This window comes from Salvelinus alpinus, chromosome 27 (assembly GCF_045679555.1).
Source record: "Salvelinus alpinus chromosome 27, SLU_Salpinus.1, whole genome shotgun sequence".
NCBI classification, from domain to species: domain Eukaryota; kingdom Metazoa; phylum Chordata; class Actinopteri; order Salmoniformes; family Salmonidae; genus Salvelinus; species Salvelinus alpinus.
The window spans coordinates 38,226,608-38,250,767 of NC_092112.1; the positions used below are offsets into that span (position 1 = coordinate 38,226,608).

Genomic DNA, 24,160 nt, shown 5'->3' on the forward strand with positions numbered 1-24,160 from the left:
ATACTCGTTTCTGATTGGCTTGAAGGGCACTCTTGAGTGTGCATTATTTCCCTATAATGCATGTTATATCAGCAAGGTAGAATTCAATGGCTATAGTTCATTCTTACATGTTCTATGTTTGAGCTGCTTTCGAAAGCAAAAGTCCAATTGAAAACATTATTGCAGTGTTGTATTAAATGTTCATTATAGGAAGCTAGGACTGATGGTTTGGTTAGCTAACTAGCAAGTCTATTTCTTTGGTTACCAAGGCAACTAATGTAGATATCTAGTAAACTTGCTAGCTACTTCAGTGGATGTTGAACACATTTCTACCTGCAAATGACACCCAACGCACCGTCCAGGCACACTCTTGCTCTATGCCTTGCAACTCCATCAACCATCAACCACCATGAGAGGTTGAAAATGACCGTGAATATGCCTGCCAGCTGTTCTGCGCATGCTCTGAGAACGTGCCCTGGAATACCATGTTGTGAGAGCGAGATCACCCAATCCTCTGGGTGGGTGACGGCCCTCACACCCGGCTCGATGTTGTTGTTGTTGTCAAAGCGTGCATAAAATGCGTTGTGTTCGTCTGGTAGAGGCGTCATTGGGCAGATCACGGTTGGGTCTTCCCTTGTAATCCGTAATGTACTGTAGCCCCTGCCACATGCAGCGGGCGTTGGAGCCTGTGTAATATTATTCCTATATTCCTTTTTTTCATTTGATTACACTGCGGAGGTTATAGCAGGCCTTGTTGTACTTATTCCTGTCTTCGAGCGTAGCATCAGGGTTGTCTACGATAGCTTTGTGTGCGGTAGCCCTGTTCTTAAGTTTGGCGCCAACCTCTTGGTGTCATCAAGGCCAGAAGAACCTTTGTATAAAATTAGCGTTTCCATTAGTATTGAACAGGAACATGAAGTCTATCAAATGTGTACTGTAACAACTGTGTAGCCCAGGGTTTCCCAAACTCGGTCCTCAGGACCCCAAGGGGTGCACGTTTTGGTTTTTGCCCTCGCACGACAGATTCAGAACATTGGTCTGTCTCATCAACCACTTCCGCCATCTTCCCTCCAAGGCAGACTTCCTCTCTGGGTGTAACGCAACGAAAAGACTCCGCTGCAGGCAAAAAAAAACTCTCCACCCACGAACATGCAGGCGGGTAAATCTACACACGTAAACCGTTTAGCCGCCATAAGGCCTTCTGCATCTGCGGTGGAAGGTGGGCAAGCTACAGCGGTGTTTGTCCCACTGTGAGACATCCTGAATATCGGTCTTCTCACGAAAACCACTGTAGCGGCCGAACTGTTTGGCCTACAAAAACTAATATGACCACTCGATGGAAAGATGAGACTCTCGAACACGATGGTATTAGTTTTGCTCTACCACAAGTGTCACTGGAGGTAACCCTGAAGGTAACCCATACAAATTAATGGAAGTATGGAGGTAGTTTTGTCCCAACAAAAATAAGGGGTCAAATATGTGTACAAATATATATATATATATATTTCCTGAGCTTTCTTATATATCCTAGATATAGGACAGACACTTTGAAACCTTATTCCTTGTGAGTTATTTTTTGCCATTTACAAATTCGTTATTCAATGCCTTTCTATGAGCTATAAATAATTGCTTTTGATACCTAAAGGGGTCCTAAAGTTCCAAATCAAATCCATGGTATGACGATCTTTAAAAAAAATCCATATGTTAGCTTAGTAGAATCCCGCTCCCCGAATGACTTAGACATTTAGAGGTTAGGGTTAGGTCTATGGTTTGGGAAAGGCTTAAAACAAAATCATGATGTTTGTTTGTGAATTTCACTGGACCATTGAAGTTAGGGAGAGATTTATCTTATTTACTGTAGGGTTAGCTTTAATGCTCCACATGTACTGAATCTCTCCAAATGGTCCTTTATTGAACTACAGAATGAAGAAAACAAGTCAATTATGCCTCCAAGTGCAACAGGATATCAAACTGCATCTCAACAGTACACTTCCAAGGAAAGGATGCACAGTCATCTCACAACCAGTCTGGTTGCACTGATAAACATAGATTTGGACACGGAGCCCACTTACACTAACAAACAGTACGTGTACAGCCCATAAAAATGGATCACTTTTATAAACAAGGACATAGGATTTCGAAACACGTAACTCAGAACTTTATTTTCAAGATTTCTAAGATTTCTTTGCAGTGATATTGACAGGGACTATTCATGTTCATATCATTTTGATTGGACAGCTCACAGAATGTTGCACGTCTTATGATAATAACGAGGAACAGACAACTACTAGTAAGAACATCATTCCTGAGCCGACATAACTATAAGTGATAGTTTACCGATTTCAGGAATTGTTGGCACAATGCTAATGTTGCTAATAATTTGTGGTTAGTTTATCAAAACCAAAGTGTGGATTGCAATCATTCTTTGTCCATAGACAAATCATACACAGTTTAGCAGATGTTATAGCGGGTGCAGCAAAATGCTTATGTTACTAGCTCCCAACAATGCAGTAAAATGTCAAACAAGTACACAAATAATACAACAACAAAAAATGTATCAAGAAATGTTGGAACGAATAACAAATTGCACTGTAACAGTAATCCAAATGCAATCTATACGTATATACACCGGATGAATTTACACAAGATATATACAGTTGAAGTCGGAAGTTTGCATACACTTAGGTTGGAGTCATTAAAACTTGTTTTTCAACCACTCCACAAATTTCTTGTTAACAAACTATAGTTTTGGCAAATCGGTTAGGACATCTAGTCTGTGCATGACACAAGTCATTTTTACAACAATTGTTTACAGACAGCTTATTTCACTTATAACTCACTGTATCACAATAACAGTGGGTCAGAAGTTTACATACACTAAGTTGACTGTACCTTTAAACAGCTTGGAAAAATCCCAAAAATGTCATGGCTTTACAAGCTTCTGATAGGCTAATTGACATCATTTGAGTCAATTCTAGGTGTTACTGTGGATGTATTTCAAGGCCTACCTTCAAACTCAGTGCTTGTGACGACCGTGTGAAAATGCTGGAGGAAACAGGTACAAAAGTATCTATATCTGTAACGACTCTCCTCTTTGTCTGATGATGAGGAATAGGAATCATCGTAAATTTAATGAAATGAAATGACAAAATTTAATTTAATGAACACTGAATGACAAAAAACAACAAAGAGAGTGAACGACACGAAACAGGAAACAACTACCCACAAACACAGGTGGGAACAGGCTACCTAAGTATGGTTCTCAATCAGAGACAACGATTGACAGCTGCCTCTGATTGGGAACCATACCAGGCCAAACACATAGAAAAGGACAACATAGAACAAAACATAGAATGCCCACCCCAACTCACGCCCTGACCAAACCAAAATAGATACATAAAAAGGATCTCTAAGGTCAGGGCGTGACAGTACCCCCCCCCCCCCCCCCAAAGCTGCGGACTCCGGCCGCAAAACATAAACCTATAGGGGAGGGTCTGGGTGGGCATCTATCCGCGGTGGCGGCTTTGGTGCGGGACGTGGACCCCGCTCCACCTTAGTATTGGCCCACTTAGGTGGCGCCTCTGGAGCGGAGACCCTCGCCGCCGACCCCGGACAGGAGGGCGACTCTGGCAGCTCCGGACAGGAGGGAGACCCTGGCTGCTCCGGACAGGAGGGAAACTGGCTGCTCCGGACAGGAGGGAGACTCTGGCTGCTCCGGACAGGAGGAAGACCCTGGCTGCTCCGGACAGGAGGGAGACTCTGGCTAATCCGGACTGAAGCCCGTCGCTGGACTAGAGGGCGTCGCTGGAGGCTCCGGACTAGAGGGCGTCGCTGGAGGCTCCGGACTAGAGGGCGTCGCTGGAGGCTACGGACTGACGGCCTTCGTTGGAGGCCTCGTGTCATAACTCCTCACTGGAGGCTTCGTGCCATGGATCATCACTGGAGGCTTCGTGCCATGGATCACCACTGGAGGCTTTGTGCCATGGATCATCACTGGAGGCTTCGTGCCATGGATCACCACTGGAGGCTTTGTGCCATGGATCATCACTGGAGGCTTCGTGCCATGGATCACCACTGGAGGCTTCGTGCCATGGATCACCACTGGAGGCTTCGTGCCATGGATCATCACTGGAGGCTTCGTGCCATGGATCATCACTGGAAGCTTCTTGCTATGGATCATCACTGGAGTCTTCGTGCCATGGATCATCACTGGAGGCTTCGTGCCATGGATCATCACGGGAGGCTTCGTGCCATGGATCATCACTGGAGGCTTCGTGCCATGGATCATCACTGGAGGCTTCGTGCCATGGATCATCACTGGAGGCTTCGTGCCATGGATCATCACTGGAGGCTTCGTGCCATGGATCATCACTGGAGGCTTCGTGCCATGGATCATCACTGGAGGCTTCGTGCCATGGATCATCACTGGAGGCTTCGTGCCATGGATCATCACTGGAGGCTTCTTGCCATGGATCATCACTGGAGGCTTCTTGCCATGGATCATCACTGGAGGCTTTGTGCCATGGATTATCACTGGAGGCTTCGTGCCATGGATCATCACTGGAGGCTTCGTGCCATGGATCATCACTGGAGGCTTCGTGCCATGGATCATCACTGGAGGCTTCGTGCCATGGATCATCACTGGAGTGGAGAGACACACAGGAGGCCTGGCTCTGGGAGCAGGCACAGGACTCACCAGGCTGGGGAGACATGCAGGAGTCCTTGGCCGAGGCACCGGATGCACTGGGCCGTGGAGGCGCACTGGAGGTCTCGAGCAATGAGCCTGCACAACCCCTCCTGGCTCGATGCCCACTCTAGCCCGGCCGATGCGAGGAGCTGCGATGGAGGGCACCGGGCTATGAACATGTACTGGAGACACCGTGCGCTCCACCGCATAACACGGTGCCTGACCAGTACGACGCTCCACCCGGTAAGCACGGGGAGTTGGCTCAGGTCTCCTACCTGACTCTGCCAATCTCCCCGTGTTCCCCCCCCCAAAAAAAAAATTATGGGGCTGCCTCTCGTGCACCTCTCCTCGGGCTAACTCCTCGTAGCGTCGCCGCTCCGCTTTGGCTGCCTCCAGCTCCTCTTTAGGACGGCGATACTCTCCCGGCTGTGCCCAGGGTCCTTTGCCGTCCAAGATTTCCTCCCATGTCCAGGAGTCCATCAATTTCTGCTCCTTCCTACCACGCTGCTTGGTCCTTTGGTGGTGGGTAGTTCTGTAACGACTCTCCTCTTCGTCTGATGATGAGGAATAGGAATCATCGGACCAACACGCAGCGTGGTAAGTGTTCATCGTAAATTTAATCAAATAAACTGAACACTGAATGACAAAAAACAACAAAGAGAGTGAACGACACGAAACAGTCCCACAAACACAGGTGGGAACAGGCTACCTAAGTATGGTTCTCAATCAGAGACAACGATTGACAGCTGCCTCTGATTGGGAACCATACCAGGCCAAACACATAGAAAAGGACAACATAGAACAAAACATAGAATGCCCACCCCAACTCACGCCCTGACCAAACCAAAATAGATACATAAAAAGGATCTCTAAGGTCAGGGCGTGACAATATCCACAGTAAAACGAGTCCTATATCGCCCTAACCTGAAAGGCCGCTCAGCAAGGAAGAAGCCACTGCTCCAAAATCGCCATAAAAAAGCCAGACTACGGTTTTCAACTGCACATGGGGACAAAGATCGTACTTTTTGGAGAAAGGTCCTCTGGTCTGATGAAACAAATATAGAACTGTTTGGCCATAATGACCATCGTTATGTTTGGAGGAAAAAGAGGGAGGCTTGCAAGCCGAAGAACACCATCCCAACCGTGAAGCACGGGGGTGGCAGCATCATGTTGTGGGGGTGCTTTGCTGCAGGAGGGACTGGTGCACTTCACAAAATAAATGGCATCATTAGGAAGGGAAATTATGTGGATATATTTAAGCAACATCTCAAGACATCAGTCAGGAAGTTAAAGCTTGGTCGCAAATGGGTCTTCCAAATGGACAATGACCCCAAGCATACTTCCAAAGTTGTGGAAAAATGGCATAAGGACAACAAAGTCAAGGTACTGGAGTGGCCATCACAAAGCCCTGACCTGAATCCCATAGAACATTTGTGAACAAAAAGTGTGTGCGAGCAAGGAGGCCTACAAACCTGATTCAGTTACACCAGCTCTGTCAGGAGGAATGGGCCAAAATTCACCCAACTTATTGTGGGAAGCTTGTGGAAGGCTACCTGAAACGTTTGACCCAAGTTAAACAATTGAAAGGGAATGCTACCAAATACTAATTGAGTGTATGTAAACTTCTGACCCACTGGGAATGTGATGAAATAAATAAAAGCTTAAATAAATCATTCTCTCTACTATTATTCTGACATTTCACATTCTTAAAATAAAGTGTTGATCCTAACTAACCTAAGACAGGGAATATTTACTATGATTTAATGTCAGGAATTGTGAAAAACTGAGTTTAAATGTATTTGGCTAAGGTGTATGTAAACTTCCGACTTAAACTCTATATCCTACCAACGGGACATTAAAAACTGTAATATCTTATGTTTCACAGAGTCGTGGCTTGAACAACGACATGAATAACATACAGCTGGTGGGTTATACACTGTATCAGCAGGATAGAACAGTAGACTCTGGTAAGACAAGGGGTGACGGTCTATGTATATATGTAAACAACATCTGGTGCATGATATCTAATAAAGTCTCGAGGTTTTGCTCGCCCGAGGTAGAGGATCTCATGATAAGCTGTAGACCACACTATTTACCAAGAAAGTTTTCATCTATATTCTTCGTAGCTGTCTATTTACCACCACAAACCGATGCTGGCACTAAGACCGCACTCAATGAGCTGTATACAACCATAAGCAAACAGGAAAACGCTCATCCAGAGGCGGCGCTCCTAGTGGCCGGGGACATTAATGCAGGGAAACTTAAATCCGTTTTACCTCATTTCTACCAGCATGTTAAATGTGCAAACAGAGGGGAAAAAACTCTAGACCACCTTTACTCCTCGCACATACAAAGACACATACAAAGCTCTCCCTCGCCCTCCATTTGGCAAATCTGACCATAATTCTATCCTCCCGATTCCTGCTTACAAGCAAAAACGAATGCAGGAAGCACAAGTGACTCGGTCAATAAAAAAGTGGTCAGATGAAGCAGATGCTAAGCTACAGGACTGTTTTGCTAGCACAGACTGGAAAATGTTCCGGGATTCTTCCGATGGAATTGAGGAGTACACCACATCAGTCACTTGCTTCATCAATAAGTGCATCAATGATGTCATCCCCACAGTGACTGTAAGTACATGATTGGCTGAGAGAAATTGATGATAAAATGATTGTGGGTAGTGTCTTGTTAGATTTCAGTGCAGCTTTTGACATTATTGATCATAGTCTGCTGCTGGAAAAACGTATGTGTTTTGGCTTTACACCCCCTGCTATAATGTGGATGAAGAGTTACTTGTCTAACAGAACACAGAGGGTGTTCTTTAATGGAAGCCTCTCAAATACAATTCAGGGCTAACGACATGACACTGACTTTGAGTAAAGCCAGAGTGTCTATGTATGCGGATGACTCAACACTATACACGTCAGCTACTACAGCCACTGAAATGACTGCAACACTCAACAAAGAGCTGCAGTTAGTTTCAGAGTGGGTGACAAGGAATAAGTTAGCCCTAAATATTTATAAAACTAAATGCATTGTATTTGGGGACAAAAAACACTCACTAAACCCTAAACCTCAACTAAATCTTGTAATAAATCATGTGGAAATTGAGCAAGTTGAGATGACTAAACTTGGAGTAACCCTAGATTGTAAACTGTCATGGTCAAAACATATTGATGCAGTAGTAGCTAAGAAGGGGAGAAGTCTGTCTATAATAAAGTGATGCTCTGCCTTTTTAACACTATCAACAAGGCAGGTCCTACAGGCACCTTGACTACTGTTCAGTCGTGTGGTCAGGTGCCACAAAAAGGACTTAGGAAAATTGCAATTGGCTCAGAACAGGGCAGCACGGCTGGCCCTTGGATGAACACAGAGAGCTAATATTAATAATATGCATGTCAATCTCTTCTTGCTGAAATTAGAGGAGAGATTGACTTCATTACTACTTTTATTTATGAGAGGTATTGAAATGTTGAATGCACCGAGCTGTCTGTGTAGACTACTGGCACACAGCCGGACACCCATGCATACCCCACAAGACATGTCACAAGAGGTCTCTTCACAGTCCCCAAGTCCAGAACAGACTATGGGAGGCACACATTACTACATAGAGCCATGACTACATGGAACTCTATTCCACATCAAGTAACTGACGCAAGCAGTACAATTTTATTTAAAAAACACCTTATGGAACAGCAGGGACTGTGAAGCAACTCCAACATTGACACAGACACATGCATACACACACACACACACACACACACACACACACACACACACACACACACACACACACACACACACACACACACACACACACACACACACACACACACACACACACACACACACACACACACACACACACACACACACACACACACACACACACACACACACTATAAATACACATGGATTTAGTACTGTAGATATGTGGTAGTGGTGGAGTAGGGGCCTGAGGGCACACAGTGTGTTGTGAAATCTGTGAATGTATTGTAATGTTTTTAAAATTGTATAAGTTGCTAAAGCAGCAGCTAATGGGGATCCATAATAAATACAAATACAAATACATACCCCAACCAGAAGCCATGGATTACAGGCAACATCTGCACTGAGCTAAATGGTAGAGCTGCCGCTTTCAAGGAGCGAGACTCTAACCTGGAAGCATACAAGAAATCCTGCTATGCCCTCTGACGAACCATCAAACAGCAAAAAGTCAATACAGGACTAAGATCGAATCGTACTACACCAGTTCCGACGCTCGTCAGATGTGGCAGAGCTTGCAAACTATTACAGACTAAAAAGAGAAGCACAGCCGTGAGCTTCCCAGCGGCACGAGCCTACCAGACAAGCTAAATTACTTCTATGCTCGCTTCGAGGCAAGTAACATTAAAATATACACGAGAATGTCATCTGTTCCGGAAGACTGTGTGATCACGCTCTCCATAGCCGATGTGAGTAAGACCTTTAAACAGGTCAACGTTCACAAGGCCGGATGGCCAGACAAATTACCAGGATGTGTACTCTGAGCATGCGCTGACCAACTGGCAAGTGTTTTCACTGACATTCTCAAACTCTCCCTGTGTGAGTCTGTAATACCAACATGTTTCAAGCAGACCACTGTAGTCCCTGTGCCCAAGAACACTAAGGTAACCTGCCTTAATGACTACCAACCCATAGCACTCACGTCTGCAGCCATGAAGTGCTTTGAAATGCCTGTCATGGCCCACATCAGCACCATTATCCCAGAAACCCTAGACCCACTTCAATTTGCATACCGCCCCAACAGATTCACAGATGATGGAGTCTCTATTGCACTCCACAATGCCCTTTCCCACCTGGACAAAAGGAACACCTATGTGAGAATGCTATTCATTGACTACAGCTCAGTGTTCAACACCATAGTGCCCTCAAAGCTCATCAATAAGCTAAGGACCCTGGGACTAAACACCTCCCTCTGCAAATGGATCCTGGATTTCCTGACGGGCTGCCTCCAGGTGGTAAGGGTAGGTAACAACACATCCGCCATGCTGATCCTCAACACGGGGCCCCTCAGGGGTGCGTTCTCAGTCCCCTCCTGTACTCCCTGTTCACTCATGACTGCACAGCCAAGCACGACCCCAACACCATCATTAAGTTTGCTGATGACACAACAGGGGTAGGCCTGATCACCGACAACAATGAGGCAGCCTATAGGGGGGAGGTCAGAGACCTGGCCGTGTGGAGCAAGGACAACAACATCTCCCTCAACGCGATACAGACAAAGCAGATGATTGTGGACTACAGGAAAAGGAGGACCGAGCACGCCCCCATTCTCATCGACAGGGCTGTAGTGGAGCAGGTTGAGAGCATCAAGTTCCTTGGTGTCCACATCACCAACAAACTATCATCGTCCATGCACACCGAGACAGTCGTGAAGAGTGCACGGCAAAACCTATTCCCCCTCAGGAGACTGAAAAGATTTGGCATGGGTCCTGAGATCCTCAAAGTTCAACAGCTGCACCATCGAGAGCATCCTGACTGGTTGCATCACTGCCTGGTATGGCAACTGTTCAGCATCCAACCGCAAGGCACTACAGAGGGTAGTGCATACGGCCCAGTACATCACTGGGGCCAAGCTTCCTGTCATCCAGGACCTCTATACCAGGTAGTGTCAGAGGTAGGCCCTAAAAACTGTCAAAGACTACAGCCACTCTAGTCATAGACTGTTCACTCCGCTACCGCACGGCAAGTGGTATCGGAGTGCCAAGTCTAGGTCCAAAAGACTTCTCAACAGCTTCTACCCCCAAGCCATAAGACTCATGAATAGCTAATCATATGGCTACCCAGACTTTTTGCCATTGCCCCCCCCCCCCCGTACCTGTACCCAATGTACTGTAAATTGAGTGATGTGTGTTGTCATTTGTGTAAAAGGGGTGCTATTTTGTCTCAAAATGTTAAATAGAATTCTATGGGAAAACATCCATTCCTGTTGCTTTTCTCCATGTGAATGTTTTAACACTATCTAATATTCATTTTCGGGTGATCTCTTTTTTTAGTTATTATTTTTTATCTGCTGATAGTTGCTTCAGGGTTGTTGAGTCTAAGAAGGCTGAAGGATCTGTCCCACTGTTGTTTAATTATGATTTATTTTCGTTTTCAAAGAAGCTTTGAAAATTGTAATTAATCGCTTTGTTGTTTCCGACCCCTCTCCTTTCAACTCACCACCCACCTGGTGATCCAACTTCCCTAATCACTATTCTGCTCCCTTCCCTAGCTATTTAAGCCGTTTGTTTCCCTTCAGTGTTTATGGCGATGGCATGGGGTGGCCCAATTCCATTTATTTTCCTTTTGATGTGTGTAGTGTAACCCATCATTTCCCACAGGAATGTTTTTTAATGCTTCCGAGTTGAGAATATTAGCAGCATCCAAAGACCAACCCCCCTGATTTACAGGGGGGTTGTTGAGTTGAAGTTTCTGTGGTGGTTGCTTCACTGTCTATCCTCATTCAACTTGCACTGAATGATGGGGTGCCGCCAGAGGGCTGTGTTGTTTACTCATTCTCTACATTTGGAGACCAGATGACTCTGGGGTACCACTAGACATTATCATCCATGTCTGTGGTTTATTAGGCAAAGACATCCCATGAAGTGCTGCTTGCTGTGTTTCCATTGAAACCTTCCATGCAGAGCACTCTAGTATAGCTAATGCAATGTGACAGCACAGAGGTTGTTTGAACAACTGGGTGGGAATACCAGAGCTTGTGGTCAGCTAAATCCACAGGATCACGACATGGTCAGGTCCCATTTATCAGTAGGCCTATACCACATCATAGAGATATGATATCTGATCCACAGCATATTAATTTGATCAGATGGCAATGCTCATACGCTGAAGACGTTGTACCTTACTATGTAAGGAATAAAACAAGTCAAGAGAAACATTGTTTTTAATAAGAGCTTGTCTATACGTCTAATGTGTTCATCCTGTGAAATGTCTTAGGGGCAAATCACCTGATATTCACAGGTTGGTTGGTCTCCTTCCTCTAACGTGCTTGAACATGTCCAACATTTATTTCACCCTCTAGCTGCCATTAGAGTCCATTTGACATGTTTCAGAACATAAATATCATACCATACTGTGTTACACAGTACTGCCTTGGAACACTGGACAGCTACGCCACAAACTGTAGAATCTCTATTACTAAGTCATGTCTGTGGTACAACTTCAAAGTAATAGTTATTTCATACAATAACCTTTGAATTGAGATTACAATGGAATTAATGACTGTAATGGAAAAATGTAAGATTACTAAAGTTCATATTTAGTTTAGGCAGTGGTTCCCAAACTGTGGGGTACGTGTTCTTATTTTTGTTGATAGTGTTTGATGCCAGAGAAGTTACTAAAGATCCAGGTACAAGGAGTTTATTAGTTTATGACTACTGTTGGATGTGATTAAGTACTTTGACTGTTGTGATTGCTTTACTACTGTTTTATAACTCTGTGCACAGCTGATGTTTATAACTCTGTAGCAGATGAAGGCCACTTATTTGGGTTTCCTGCAAGCCTCTTATAACTTTGCTTCCTCTGCTCACTAAGAACACAAAATCAGCTGATATCCAGACTAGAAGAGTGTCATTAAACATTCTTCGGGAGAGGTCGAAATGTACACAATAGTTACCAAGAGGAAAATGGGTGAGGCTCATGATATTTCTCCTTCAGTCAGTGGGAGGGTATAGGACCGGAGCCGGTCTGTGGAGGAATGCTTGCCTGTCTGCAGCATATTTGTCTTGTGTCACACCCTGATCTGTTTCACCTGTCTTTGTGCTTGTCTCCAACCCCTCTCTAGGTGTCGCCCATCTTCCCCATTATCCCCAGTGTATTTATACCTGTGTTCTCTGTTTGTCTGTTGCCAGTTCGTTTTGTTTCGTGAAACCTACCAGCGTTTGTCCCCTTGCGCCTGTCTGTTCTTGTTCCTGTTTTCTAGTCTTTCCCGGGTTTTGACCATTCTGCCTACCCTGAGCCTGCCTGCCGTTCTGTATCTTGCCACACCATACAGGATTATTTACATCTGCCTGCCCTGACCCTGAGACTGCCTGCCGTTCTAGACCTGTTGCACCCTTTCTGGATTACTGACCTCTGCCTGCCCTTGACCTGTCGTTTTGCCTGCCCCCTGTTCTAGTAATAAACTTGTGTTACTTCGACACTGTTTGCATCTATGTCATACCTGAAACCTGAGAGTCTTGAATATGATCAGGATTTTTTCATGGTCTGCTGCATATTTGACTGGAATACTGTATATACTTGACTCAGATAAATACTTGCCATGGGCCTACTTGTGCAATGCGCTGAACTATGCATGCTGCAGTAAAGAAATTGTATTACCATGTCTAAGTATAGTTACTGTACACCAAACCAGCCTGTTCTCATAGACTAGACGTGACATAGGAATTGTAAATCTGGGACACTCAAATTAGTATGATATGTTACGTTTGGTATGGTTACATAAGACAGATGGCTTCTTAGGACAAAAACAAAAGTAGGGTGGTTAGTCGGGGTGGATGGGTGGGCGCATAACACGACCATCTAGCAACCTAAATGTTGTGAGTTTGAATCTCATCAAGGGCAACTTTAGCATTTTAGATAATTAGCACATTTTCAACTACTTATTACTTTTTAGCTACTTTGCATCTACTTAGCATGTTAGCTAACCCTTCTCCTAACCCTAACCTTAACCCTTTTAGCTAACCCTTCCCCTATCCCTAACCCTGTTAGCTAACCCCTGCCCTAACTCTAACCCTTTAACTCAACTCCTAAACTTAACCCTAACCCCTAACCCTAACACCTAGCCTATCTAATGTTAGCCAGCTAATTAACATTAGCCACCTAGCTAGAATTTGTAACATCATAAGTTTAGCAAATTTGTAACATATTCTACATTTTGCAAAATTGCAACATATCATATGTTTTGCAAATTTGTAACATAGTGTACGTTTTGCAAATGCGTAACATATAATACAAATTATAATTCGAAACATATTATATGGACATCCACAAACGAATGCTTACCATACGAAACATAATGGCATGTCTTGGATTTATATACAGATTTTTGTACAGAATAACACAAAATGCTCTGAGACCAAGTTAATCAAACACACACACACAAGCTAGCCCTTCTATACAATCTGCAAGCTCTCTTTCTTTCTGCCTGGATTTGTTTAAAATAACAGCTGCCTGCCAAAACCGATCTGTGTGATATGTAAGACCAGCCAAACAAAAATGTTCCACAATAATTTCACAGACAACGAAAGTTTACTGAAAGCTTCATACTTACTCTCTCATAACATTTCCAATTGGCAGGCTCCTTTAACCATAGTTTAAAAGCTGGTCATGCCCTCAGTCGTGGATGCTTGCGGAGAGGTTTTAGGCCCAACTGCTGCTACAAAGATCAGTGAAATCCTACTTTCCAGTGACACTGTTACACATAGAATCCAGGATATAGCAGATGATATTGAATCACATGAAGGTTTTAGACAGAGCCCGCACATCAAATTGGTTTGCAATTAAAACAGATGAGATGACTGACATTTGAAATCGCAAATGCCTCTATCCACTCACTCGGTGTCTCCAGGCGCCCAGTTTTTCCCTGAAATCGATACAACGGTCCCACCGTAATCCATGTCCCGTTATGTACTCGTTCAGAACACGGAATATCCCACAGGATTTCACAGCATTCGTATGGACATGATTATAAAGCGATCTATAACAACGCTTTAGGCCGCAATGCTTTATGCTAGAAACAAGCTGTAAAATGCAGGGGACAGACGTGACGCCGATGCATATGAGATATGTTTGGTTTGTCTCTATAACATTCAGAGGCTGCACTACAACCTTCTATAGCCGAGGACAAGGAGTTTAAAACATTTACTTTGCTTGAGAAGTAACGATTCTGTCACTTTCAATTGACGTTTGACATTTCAACAGGATACTAAACAAAATACTAACTTTAAATCAGTCAGGAGCAAGCCAGGTCGCCTAAGAAGGAACGAACATGTATTATTTGGGCTACATTATTATTTCAACGCTATAGCCTGCCATTTAAGCAATCAATTGTAAAGCATTTGTGACATGCTACAGGCAGGCAGGAGCGCTCAGCATTTCAACAACACATCAACAACAGCATGCCTATAAATGTAATATTTAAACTGTATAGAATTACATTTAACTTTGAATTAAATAGTAATGAAACTAAAAATGCCTTATTAGGCTATACAGTCATTCTACAGTGTCTTTGAATTCACTTTTAGAAAACAGAGGTTTGGCCAGTCTTTGGTTTAAGGATCATGTGGTGAGCTATGCATGTTAATTTAGCCTAGCAAATGTTCTTATATTCCAATTCCCAAATCACAGTCAACACAAATCTTTTTTGTAACAACAATATCATGGAATAAAATATAATACATTTGAAAATTATAGGTTCCCTAATGAAAAAAATGACCTGATATGTGACTGTTGTGTTAAACAATTATTGGCTTTTTGTCTAAATCATTGATGATCAGATATTTCATTTGTAACTGGTTTTGTTGAGCTCCATTTTTACAGTTGATCGACATCTTAAGCACTGTTCCAAACTTAGACTATCTTTCTTCTCTTTTTTTATTTTTTATTTTTTACATTAGCCTGTATATAAATTAAAACTCCTCAGGTTCTGCTGCATGCGCTCATTCTTTGACATGCTCTGTTGCGGTATTAAAAAGATTATCCTCATCCCAGTCATGTAAAATTACGTAGATTGGAATGAAATGCGTTTGTAAAATGCAAATTTTTTCTCGGACCGCAAATAAAATGATTGACGCAGTGCTTTACTATAATGGATATATTTTCACCCTTGTCTGCGGTGGTCTGCGAATCCACAACCTTCTGAGTACTTTGCCTTGTAATGCTTACAAAACAAAGTACATAAGGCTCTGATCTGTCCTAGGAGTTAGGGTAAACGGTAGGCATGTGCTCTGCTATCTACTTTATGTTTTAATTATTAATTTTGGTATAGGGGAGGGTCACTTGTATTTTTTTTCAAGCGTTCAGGGAGATCCGATTTTCTCCAGGTATCCCTCATTATAAATAACGTACAGTCCCTTATTATTAATCTGTGACCCATCACTGGGAAAGTCACCCAAGCTAAACATAACCAGATTCATTTTTAGATAGAAGGATTTGTTTTTGTAATTTTAAAGTGAGGGGGAATATTTTATTTCCCAACAAAACTCTTCTTTTGGATCCACAGGATTTTGTTTTCAGTGTCAAGGGGCATCCTTTGGAGGGTCCTTTGGTCTTGGTCATATTTTCAGCCAGTGAGCAGTATGAGGAGACACCTCCCCCATGTGGCAGATGTGACAAATTGCATGATGACGCAGAAACAATACGCATCTTCCGACGTCGTACAGTTCCCATAGTTCATAGAGGCAACATGGCTGACACCAGAGAAAAGGGACTCCAAGATTACAGGAAAAGATTACTTGAACATAAAGAGATTGACGGACGTTTAAAAGAGTGTAAGTAATGTATTACCGTGTCTTTGTCAATAGATCCGAATAATGCACATAAAATTGGTTATCTAACTAAAATGAGCAACAACCAGTTAGATACGCGGTTGTTGGCTACTTGTAACTCGCTTTGTCATGCAGTGCCAGTAGACTCGTCCATAGAAATTAATGGTCTTCACAACCGGCTAACGCGTTAGCAAAATGCTAGCTACAAAAACAGCTGCAACTAGCCGTATATTGAAGTGTATTTGCTGTACTAAGCCATGGCAAAACAGTTTAACCAGCTAACGTTATTTGCTAAGACCGATAGCTAACAATATTAGTTCGAGTTTAGCTTGAAGTCATGGAAGAACAATAACAAGACATAATCAGCTAACGTTAACTTACTAACTGTAGCTAGCTAACGTTAGCTAGCTAGCTAACGTTAGCTACACATCTTGATTCCATTCGTATCCACTGTCTGACTCTGTTTTCAGTGAGGGAACAGCTCAAGGAACAGACAAAGCAATATGAAAAATCTGAAAATGACCTGAAGGCCTTACAAAGTGTTGGTCAGGTAAGATTGTGTATTCACACATGATTATTGACCGGCAATATAGTGTACAAAAATGTGTCTTAATGAATGGATTTGAACTGCGAATTATTTTCATACTTTATGTAGATTGTGGGTGAAGTGCTCAAACAGCTGACGGAGGAGAAATGTAAGTTGTAGCGAATATCACTGCAATCGTACTATTTATATGCCTAGCTACATCCTTAAACGTCACATATTATGGTGCGTTCGTAAATTCACTCTGGTTAGCTACTCCGATTTCAAAGCACTCGTCAGTGTGTGCCAGAGAGCAGAATAACTGATGAGCAGAGTAACACCCGTTGAATATAACCTGTGTCGGCCAAAAACAATTCATAAAATTGTTGCCAGCAGCACAGTTAGTCACCAACGCTCTAGACAACATGAAAACATCCTGAGCACCTCTGCCAAGGTGACTAAAATGGTAAGAGTGAGGTGTTCCCTCAATTGTGTCTGGAAGTAGCTAGCCAGTTGACTACAGTTGTGAGATCAGAACTCTCGAGTCAACCCTACTCCTCGGCCAGAGCGTACAGTGTGCGCTCTGAATTTACAAATGCCCAGAGCTCACTCTGGCACTCCAGAGTGCATTGAAGAACACACAATGCCATGGGTGTGTTCGTAAATTCACTCTGGAGTGCCTCATTTTACTTTGGGCGTTTGTAAATTCAGAGTGTTGTCAGATTGTCCGTTTGCTCTCAGAGCGTTCAGAGCGCACACTGGACACTGGCGGAGGAGTAGGGTTGATCCGAGAGTTCTGATCTCACAACGGCAGTCAAGCACCCAAGCCAACTGGCTAGCTTGCTAGCTACTTCCAGACACAAATGAGAGAACACCTCACTCTGACCATTTTACTCGCCCTAGCAGAGCTGGTTAGGTTGTTTTCATGTTATCCAGAGCGTTGATGACTGTAACTGGGCTGCTGGCAACAATTTAATTACGTTTTATGCCAACGTTTACTGACACCGGCCATATTCAATGTTGAGCGTTCGTAAATTCAGCAGTTATTCTACGCTCTGGCACACTCATACGAGAGTGGTCTGAAATCGGAGTAGATAGCCAGAGGGAATTTACGAACGCACCCCATGTTATGTTCATTATCTACTTCTCTTCACAGTCATTGTCAAGGCAACCAATGGACCTCGCTATGTTGTTGGCTGCCGCAGACAAGTAGGTCTTAAACCATGATGTTACCAACGTTTCATCAGTGATTATTTACTTAATGTGTCATCTCTCCATGATTGTAATTGAGCTCATCTCTCTGTCATTTTCACACAGCTGGATAAATCACAGCTCAAACCAGGCACTAGAGTGGCCCTGGACATGACCACCCTCACCATTATGAGGTAGGCACTAGGGATGCAAATTTTGATCGATTTTGCTGCCGCTAACCCTCATTAGCCGGTCAATAAATGGTTAAATTCTTCCCTAACAGTAAAATTAGATGACCAACAGAAAATACCATGCATGCATAAAAGGAATAGCAATTTTTCATTAAGAGCTTAGTGGAAACATGCAACAATAGCAAGCCTATCGTTTTAGTCAAAAGGCTATATTATTGAACATGCAACTCCTGTAATGAATCAGCTAATCAAATGTAATTTTCAAACATTTGCTAAAATACAATTTGTGGGAAACCATTATTCTAAACAGCACACCCAATGAGAGCGATTCCATATGTGACAGAGATGAAAATCTCTGTTAGAAACGTAGAAAGACGGGGCATCTATTAGCAACAACTAGAATGGGTTGCTAATATGACTAGGGTTGTGCCTTTTGCTTCTGGACAACGAAAGAAAGTTGATATGAAAAGCAATAGAACAGGAGAGAAATGCTGCTTAATGGCATGAGAAGTCTTTATAAAACAATTGCTTCTGTTTCTATGGTTGAATAATGATTAGGCTACGTTGAAGCAAAGTAAGACATGCCTCATTATTTGAGGTAAAGTAAAACGTTCAGTTTCAAACAATTATACTGCCACAAGCTCACATTGCACATCACATTGGTGACTCGCTGATAGCCTGCCTACCATCGACTATAGCCTATGCACTCGAATGAAGAATGGGAGGCGCTCTTTGATTACAAGTTGAGATTGAAAAATACAAGTAATAGCTCTTTAATCGTGGCCATCAAAACAGTTTAACACGTGATTGCATTTGGAATTGTTATTTTTTGGCGCAGTGACTGGGCTTGCAAAAGCACGTTTCACTCTAGTACAATCTTTTTGAGGAGCTGCTCTTGCATTGTCTGACAGGTGGTAAGCCATTCCGCTCCTCAAACCAGGCTCTGTATGCGCGTGTGATTTTAATAAGATGCATGATGACTAACAAAAATACACGCAGCAATTTCATTCCACAAAATTATGCAAATTAACCTATAGACCGATAAGCATGAAAGGTAAAATGTATTTTCGGAGGCTAACCAATTTAACGGTTAACCGCTAACATCCGTAATTGGTACTGCACCCACACGCAATAGGGCTGCAATATATGGGCAAAACATTTTAATTGCGATTTTAAAAAATAAATATTTTTTTGACCATTATATATTGCAATTTCACTTGCGATATAGATCAAAACACTTGGGTGAACTGTTGGAACTATTGAAATAGAATGATTTATATTAAGAGGCGAAGTGGAAAGCAGCATTGTGTTGACTGCATTTGACCTAACAGAACAGCATGCAAACTTATAGTGAATCTAACAGCGAGGAGGAGGAACTGTGCTGCTTGAGTGACCGGGACGGGGCTTGGTGTGTGTCGGAAGCAGCCACATTCGATGACAGGGAGAGAGACGACAAACGGAGTAAACCGTAACTGACGTTACACGCGGCTTATTGGCGTTCCAAAATATTGCATGCGATATGGATCTCCTGCGATATGGATATTGCACAAATCAATTTAACAATTTCAATGTGAATTTGATTAATTGTGCAGCCCTAACACAGACACACACCCGTTGAGCAAATGTCAATTCAGTCTACTGACGCAGACATGTACGCTCACCCACCCTACAGGTATCTGCCCAGAGAAGTCGACCCCCTGGTGTACAACATGTCCCATGAAGACCCTGGCAGTATCTCCTACTCAGAGATCGGTGGCTTGGCCGAGCAGATCCGTGAACTGAGAGAGGTACACGTCACATCCTACAGTACAGTTCTGACATTCCAAGTTTTTCCCTGAAGCAGGCAGGTGTTCTATATGACACTCCCCTATGTTCCCTGTCAGGTGATTGAGCTGCCCCTGACCAACCCTGAGCTTTTCCTGAGGGTGGGGATTATCCCTCCAAAGGGCTGCCTGCTCTACGGACCTCCAGGTGAGTCACTAGCAGGATTTTGATGTAGACTCTTTAAATTGTTCCTTGATTCCTCATGTCCTGGATTCCTTGACCTCTCAAAAGGTCCCTCCCCTCAGACCTTCTCCTCCAATGCGTCTTGAGAAGGAGCTCTAGGAATAAAGGATGCGGCGAACCAAGGAAAGACTTGAGATTCACCCTGAGTAACGCAGGTTAAGTTATGTCACTGAGGTCCTGAGGGTTTATTCATCGATTTCCTTTATGCACTTATCTTTTCATTAGGAACCGGAAAGACCCTTCTGGCAAGAGCTGTAGCCAGTCAGATGGACTGTAACTTCCTCAAGGTGAGTAATAAGCTACGCTTTGTTTTCCTCCACTGGCCCTTCGGGCTGTATTCACTATTCTTTGAACAACATGGCTGACGCTTAGCATGTCCTGTCTTTGCACCGGTTGCGGCAGGTTGTGTCCAGCTCCATTGTGGATAAGTACATTGGAGAGAGTGCCAGGCTCATCAGGGAGATGTTCAACTATGCCAGGGACCACCAGCCCTGCATCATCTTCATGGACGAGATCGACGCCATCGGTGAGCATCCTCACTTGTAGCCTGGTCCCAGATCAGTTTGAGCTGTAAAGCCAATTGATGTGGTCATTGTCAACCAAAGGAGTTGGCTATACAGCAAAACCAGATCTGGGACCAGGCTAAGCATCCTGAGCCCTGATACCATATCTATTCCTTCTCCCTTTGCTTTGCATTGCGTGCAGTGTCCGGGAATGTTGAATGTGTTGTAAGTGAAATGCTTTTTTCTCTACAAGGTGGCCGAAGGTTCTCAGAGGGCACGTCAGCTGACAGAGAGATCCAGAGGACCCTGATGGAGGTAAAATGGGCGGCAATAACTCTTAGATATATGTTACATATAATGGATAATGTTCAACAGATGTTGCTTTCTATGAGAATGATGGTTCTGTAAAATATATTTATTTGGGGAAAGGCTGTTCTGTGGCTTGGTCAGTACAGTATATCTTGTGGGGATGTTGAAGCTGGGAATAGAACTCGGTGTCGTGTAGTTTGCAGCCAGCTTGACTGGCAATTCAATACTCACTGAAGGGTCTTACTGAAAGATGTCAAGTTATCCGGATCCACGGCAGATAATCCTCTCCATGAGTTGGCTCCTCGTCGACTTATCTTTTGTGTGTTTGTGCACCGCCCAGCTGCTGAACCAAATGGACGGCTTTGACACCCTGCACAGAGTCAAGATGATCATGGCCACCAACCGGCCTGACACCCTGGACCCTGCACTGCTGCGTCCCGGCAGACTGGACCGCAAGATCCGTACGTTCTTCCTCCTCTCATCATCATCCCGCATCCATACTTAATCCTCTTAATGTAATATAATGATATATGCCATTTAGCAGACGCTTTTATCCTAAGTGACTTAGTTATGTGTGCAGACATTCTTTGGCTATGGATGGTCCCAGGAATCGAACCCACAAACCTGATGTTGCAAGTGCCGTGCTCTACCAACTGAGCCATGCAGGACCTTATCCCCTTTGGGAGATAAGGCCACAATGATCTCCTTCCATTTCTTTCTCGATCATAACCAAGTAGAAAGAAATGTGAATGTCTATGGTATGAAACGATGAGTTACCCATGGTTATTTCTACTGTTCCAACAGACATTGAGCTGCCCAATGAACAGGCCCGCTTGGACATCCTGAAGATCCACTCTGGCCCCATCACCAAACATGGAGAAATAGGTGTGTGTGTGTGTGTGCACTCACTCACTATGGAGACACTGTAGTCTTGATTTTTAGCACAGCAGGGACTGGGACACATTTGGGTGTAATCATGTTTTCGAATTTTGTTATACTGCTTCTTTTAACAGGTGTTGTCGCTTTGTATTTTTAGATTACGAAGCGATCGTGAAGCTTTCAGACGGCTTCAACGGAGCCGATTTGAGAAACGTGTGCACCGAAGCAGGTAACTGACCAACATTATGGGCGGCTTTCCCGGCTAAAAATAAAGCCTAGTCCTGGACTGAAAAGCCATTTTAATGAAGATTCTCCATTGAGTATGCTTTTTAGTTTACAGTCGTGGCCAAAAGTTTTGAGAATGACACAAATATTAATTTCCACAAAGTTTGCTGCTTCAGTGTCTTTAGATATTTTTGTCAGATGTTACTATGCAATACTGAAGTATAATTACAAGCATTTCATATGTGTCAAAGGCTTTTATTGACAATTACAGGAAGTTGATGAAAAGAGTCAATATTTGAAGGGTTGACCCTTCTTTTTCAAGACCTCTGCAATCCGCCCTGGCATGCGGTTAATTAACTTCTGGGCCACATCCTGACTGATGGCAGCCCATTCTTGCATAATCAATGCTTGGAGTTTGTCAGAATTTATGGGTTTCTGTTTGTCCACCCGCCTCTTGAGGATTGACCACAAGTTCTCAATGGGATTAAGGTCTGGGGAGTTTCCTGGCCATGGACCCAAAATAGATGTTTTGTTCCCCGAGCCACTTAGTTATCACTTTTGCCTTATGGCAAGGTGCTCCATCATGCTGGAAAAGGCATTGTTCGTCACCAAACTGTTCCTGGATGGTTGGGAGAAGTTGCTTTCGGAGGATGTGTTGGTACCATTCTTTATTCATGGCTGTGTTCTTAGGCAAAAAATGTGAGTGAGCCCACTCCCTTGGCTGAGAAGCAACCCCACACATGAATGGTCTCAGGATGCTTTACTGTTGGCATGACACAGGACTGATGCTAGCGCTCACCTTGTCTTCTCCGGGCAAGCTTTTTTCCGGATGCCCCAAACAATCGGAAAGGGGGTTCATCAGAGAAAATGACTTTACCCCAGTCCTCAGCAGTCCAATCCCTGTACCTTTTGCAGAATATCAGTCTGTCCCTGATGTTTTTCCTGGTGAGAAGTGGCTGCTTTGCTGCCCTTATTGTGCAAAGCAATGATGACGGCACGTGTTTCCTTGCAGGTAACCATGAGGAAGAACAATGATTCCAAGCACCACCCTCCTTGAGGCTTCCGGTCTGTTATTTAAACTCAATCAGCATGACAGAGTGATCTCCAGCCTTGTCCTCGTCAACACTCACACCTGTGTTAACGAGAGAATCACTGACATGTCAGCTGGTCCTTTTGTGGCAGGGCTGTTTTTTGGGGATTCAGTTAATTTGCATGGCAAATAGGGACTTTGCAATTCATCTGATCACTCTTCATAACATTCTGGAGTATATGCAAATTGCCATCATACAAACTGAGGCAGCAGACTTTGTGAAAATTAATATTTGTGTCATTCTCAAATCTTTTGGCCACGACTGTACAACTAGTCTTAATCTGTGTCCGGGAAACCTATCTGAACATAGCTGTTATTGTCCTGAACCCAACCTGTTGTTCATGCTCTAAGTCTCGTTCCTTTCCATCTTCCAGGTATGTTTGCGATCCGTACCGATCACGAGTACGTCACTCAAGAGGATTTCATGAAGGCGGTTCGCAAGGTTGCCGACTCAAAGAAGCTTGAATCCAAACTGGACTACAAGCCTATATAAATGCCTATATCTGTATTCTAATATGTGAAAATGGAAAGTAGATCAGAAAGGGAGGCTGGGATGGGGTTTGCTGTTGCGGTTTAACTTTTTGTATGATGCAGAAAAGCTTCTTGGGGGGGTCTGTTCTAATTAGTGTACCATTTATATACAGAGTTGCCAAGAAGTGACCTCAAAACAGTTATAGATATTGGAAATGGATACATTAATGTCCCTGTCTCCACTCCGTAGTGTGAAATTTATGCCCAGTATTTAGGGTTATATTAACAAATATTCTTGCCATTGGAGCACCTGTATCTGTAAAAGCAAAGGAATATGTCACATTAAAACATTGATATCACACTGATTGTCCAATTTTTTTAAACATTTTTTTTGCTGCCTTTTAAACCTTGGGAAAGCTGTGATGCCAGGTTTGATTTCTTTGTGAATTTCATAAAGATGCAATTCATAACTGTCCGCGATTTAAGGGTCTAAAGAAAAAACACCTCACTGTATGGTATATTGACAAATACAATACATTCTCTACACATTGCACATCAAAACTATTAGGTTTTC

The 24,160-nt window shown here is 43.5% G+C and overlaps 1 protein-coding gene across 1 annotated transcript; it reads left to right on the forward strand.

Annotated features, from left to right (window-relative positions):
• The first annotated feature begins 16,050 nt into the window (after positions 1 to 16,050).
• On the forward strand, positions 16,051 to 23,947 carry psmc6 (proteasome 26S subunit, ATPase 6). Its single transcript, XM_071370574.1, has 14 exons — positions 16,051 to 16,200; positions 16,668 to 16,747; positions 16,853 to 16,892; positions 17,877 to 17,929; positions 18,038 to 18,105; positions 19,775 to 19,889; positions 19,986 to 20,073; positions 20,335 to 20,396; positions 20,512 to 20,635; positions 20,866 to 20,927; positions 21,262 to 21,382; positions 21,726 to 21,806; positions 21,958 to 22,029; positions 23,490 to 23,947. Exons 1-14 carry the CDS (start codon positions 16,116 to 16,118, stop codon positions 23,606 to 23,608), a joined length of 1,170 nt encoding a protein of 389 aa, XP_071226675.1. The 5' UTR covers positions 16,051 to 16,115; the 3' UTR covers positions 23,609 to 23,947.
• Positions 23,948 to 24,160: the final 213 nt, after the last annotated feature.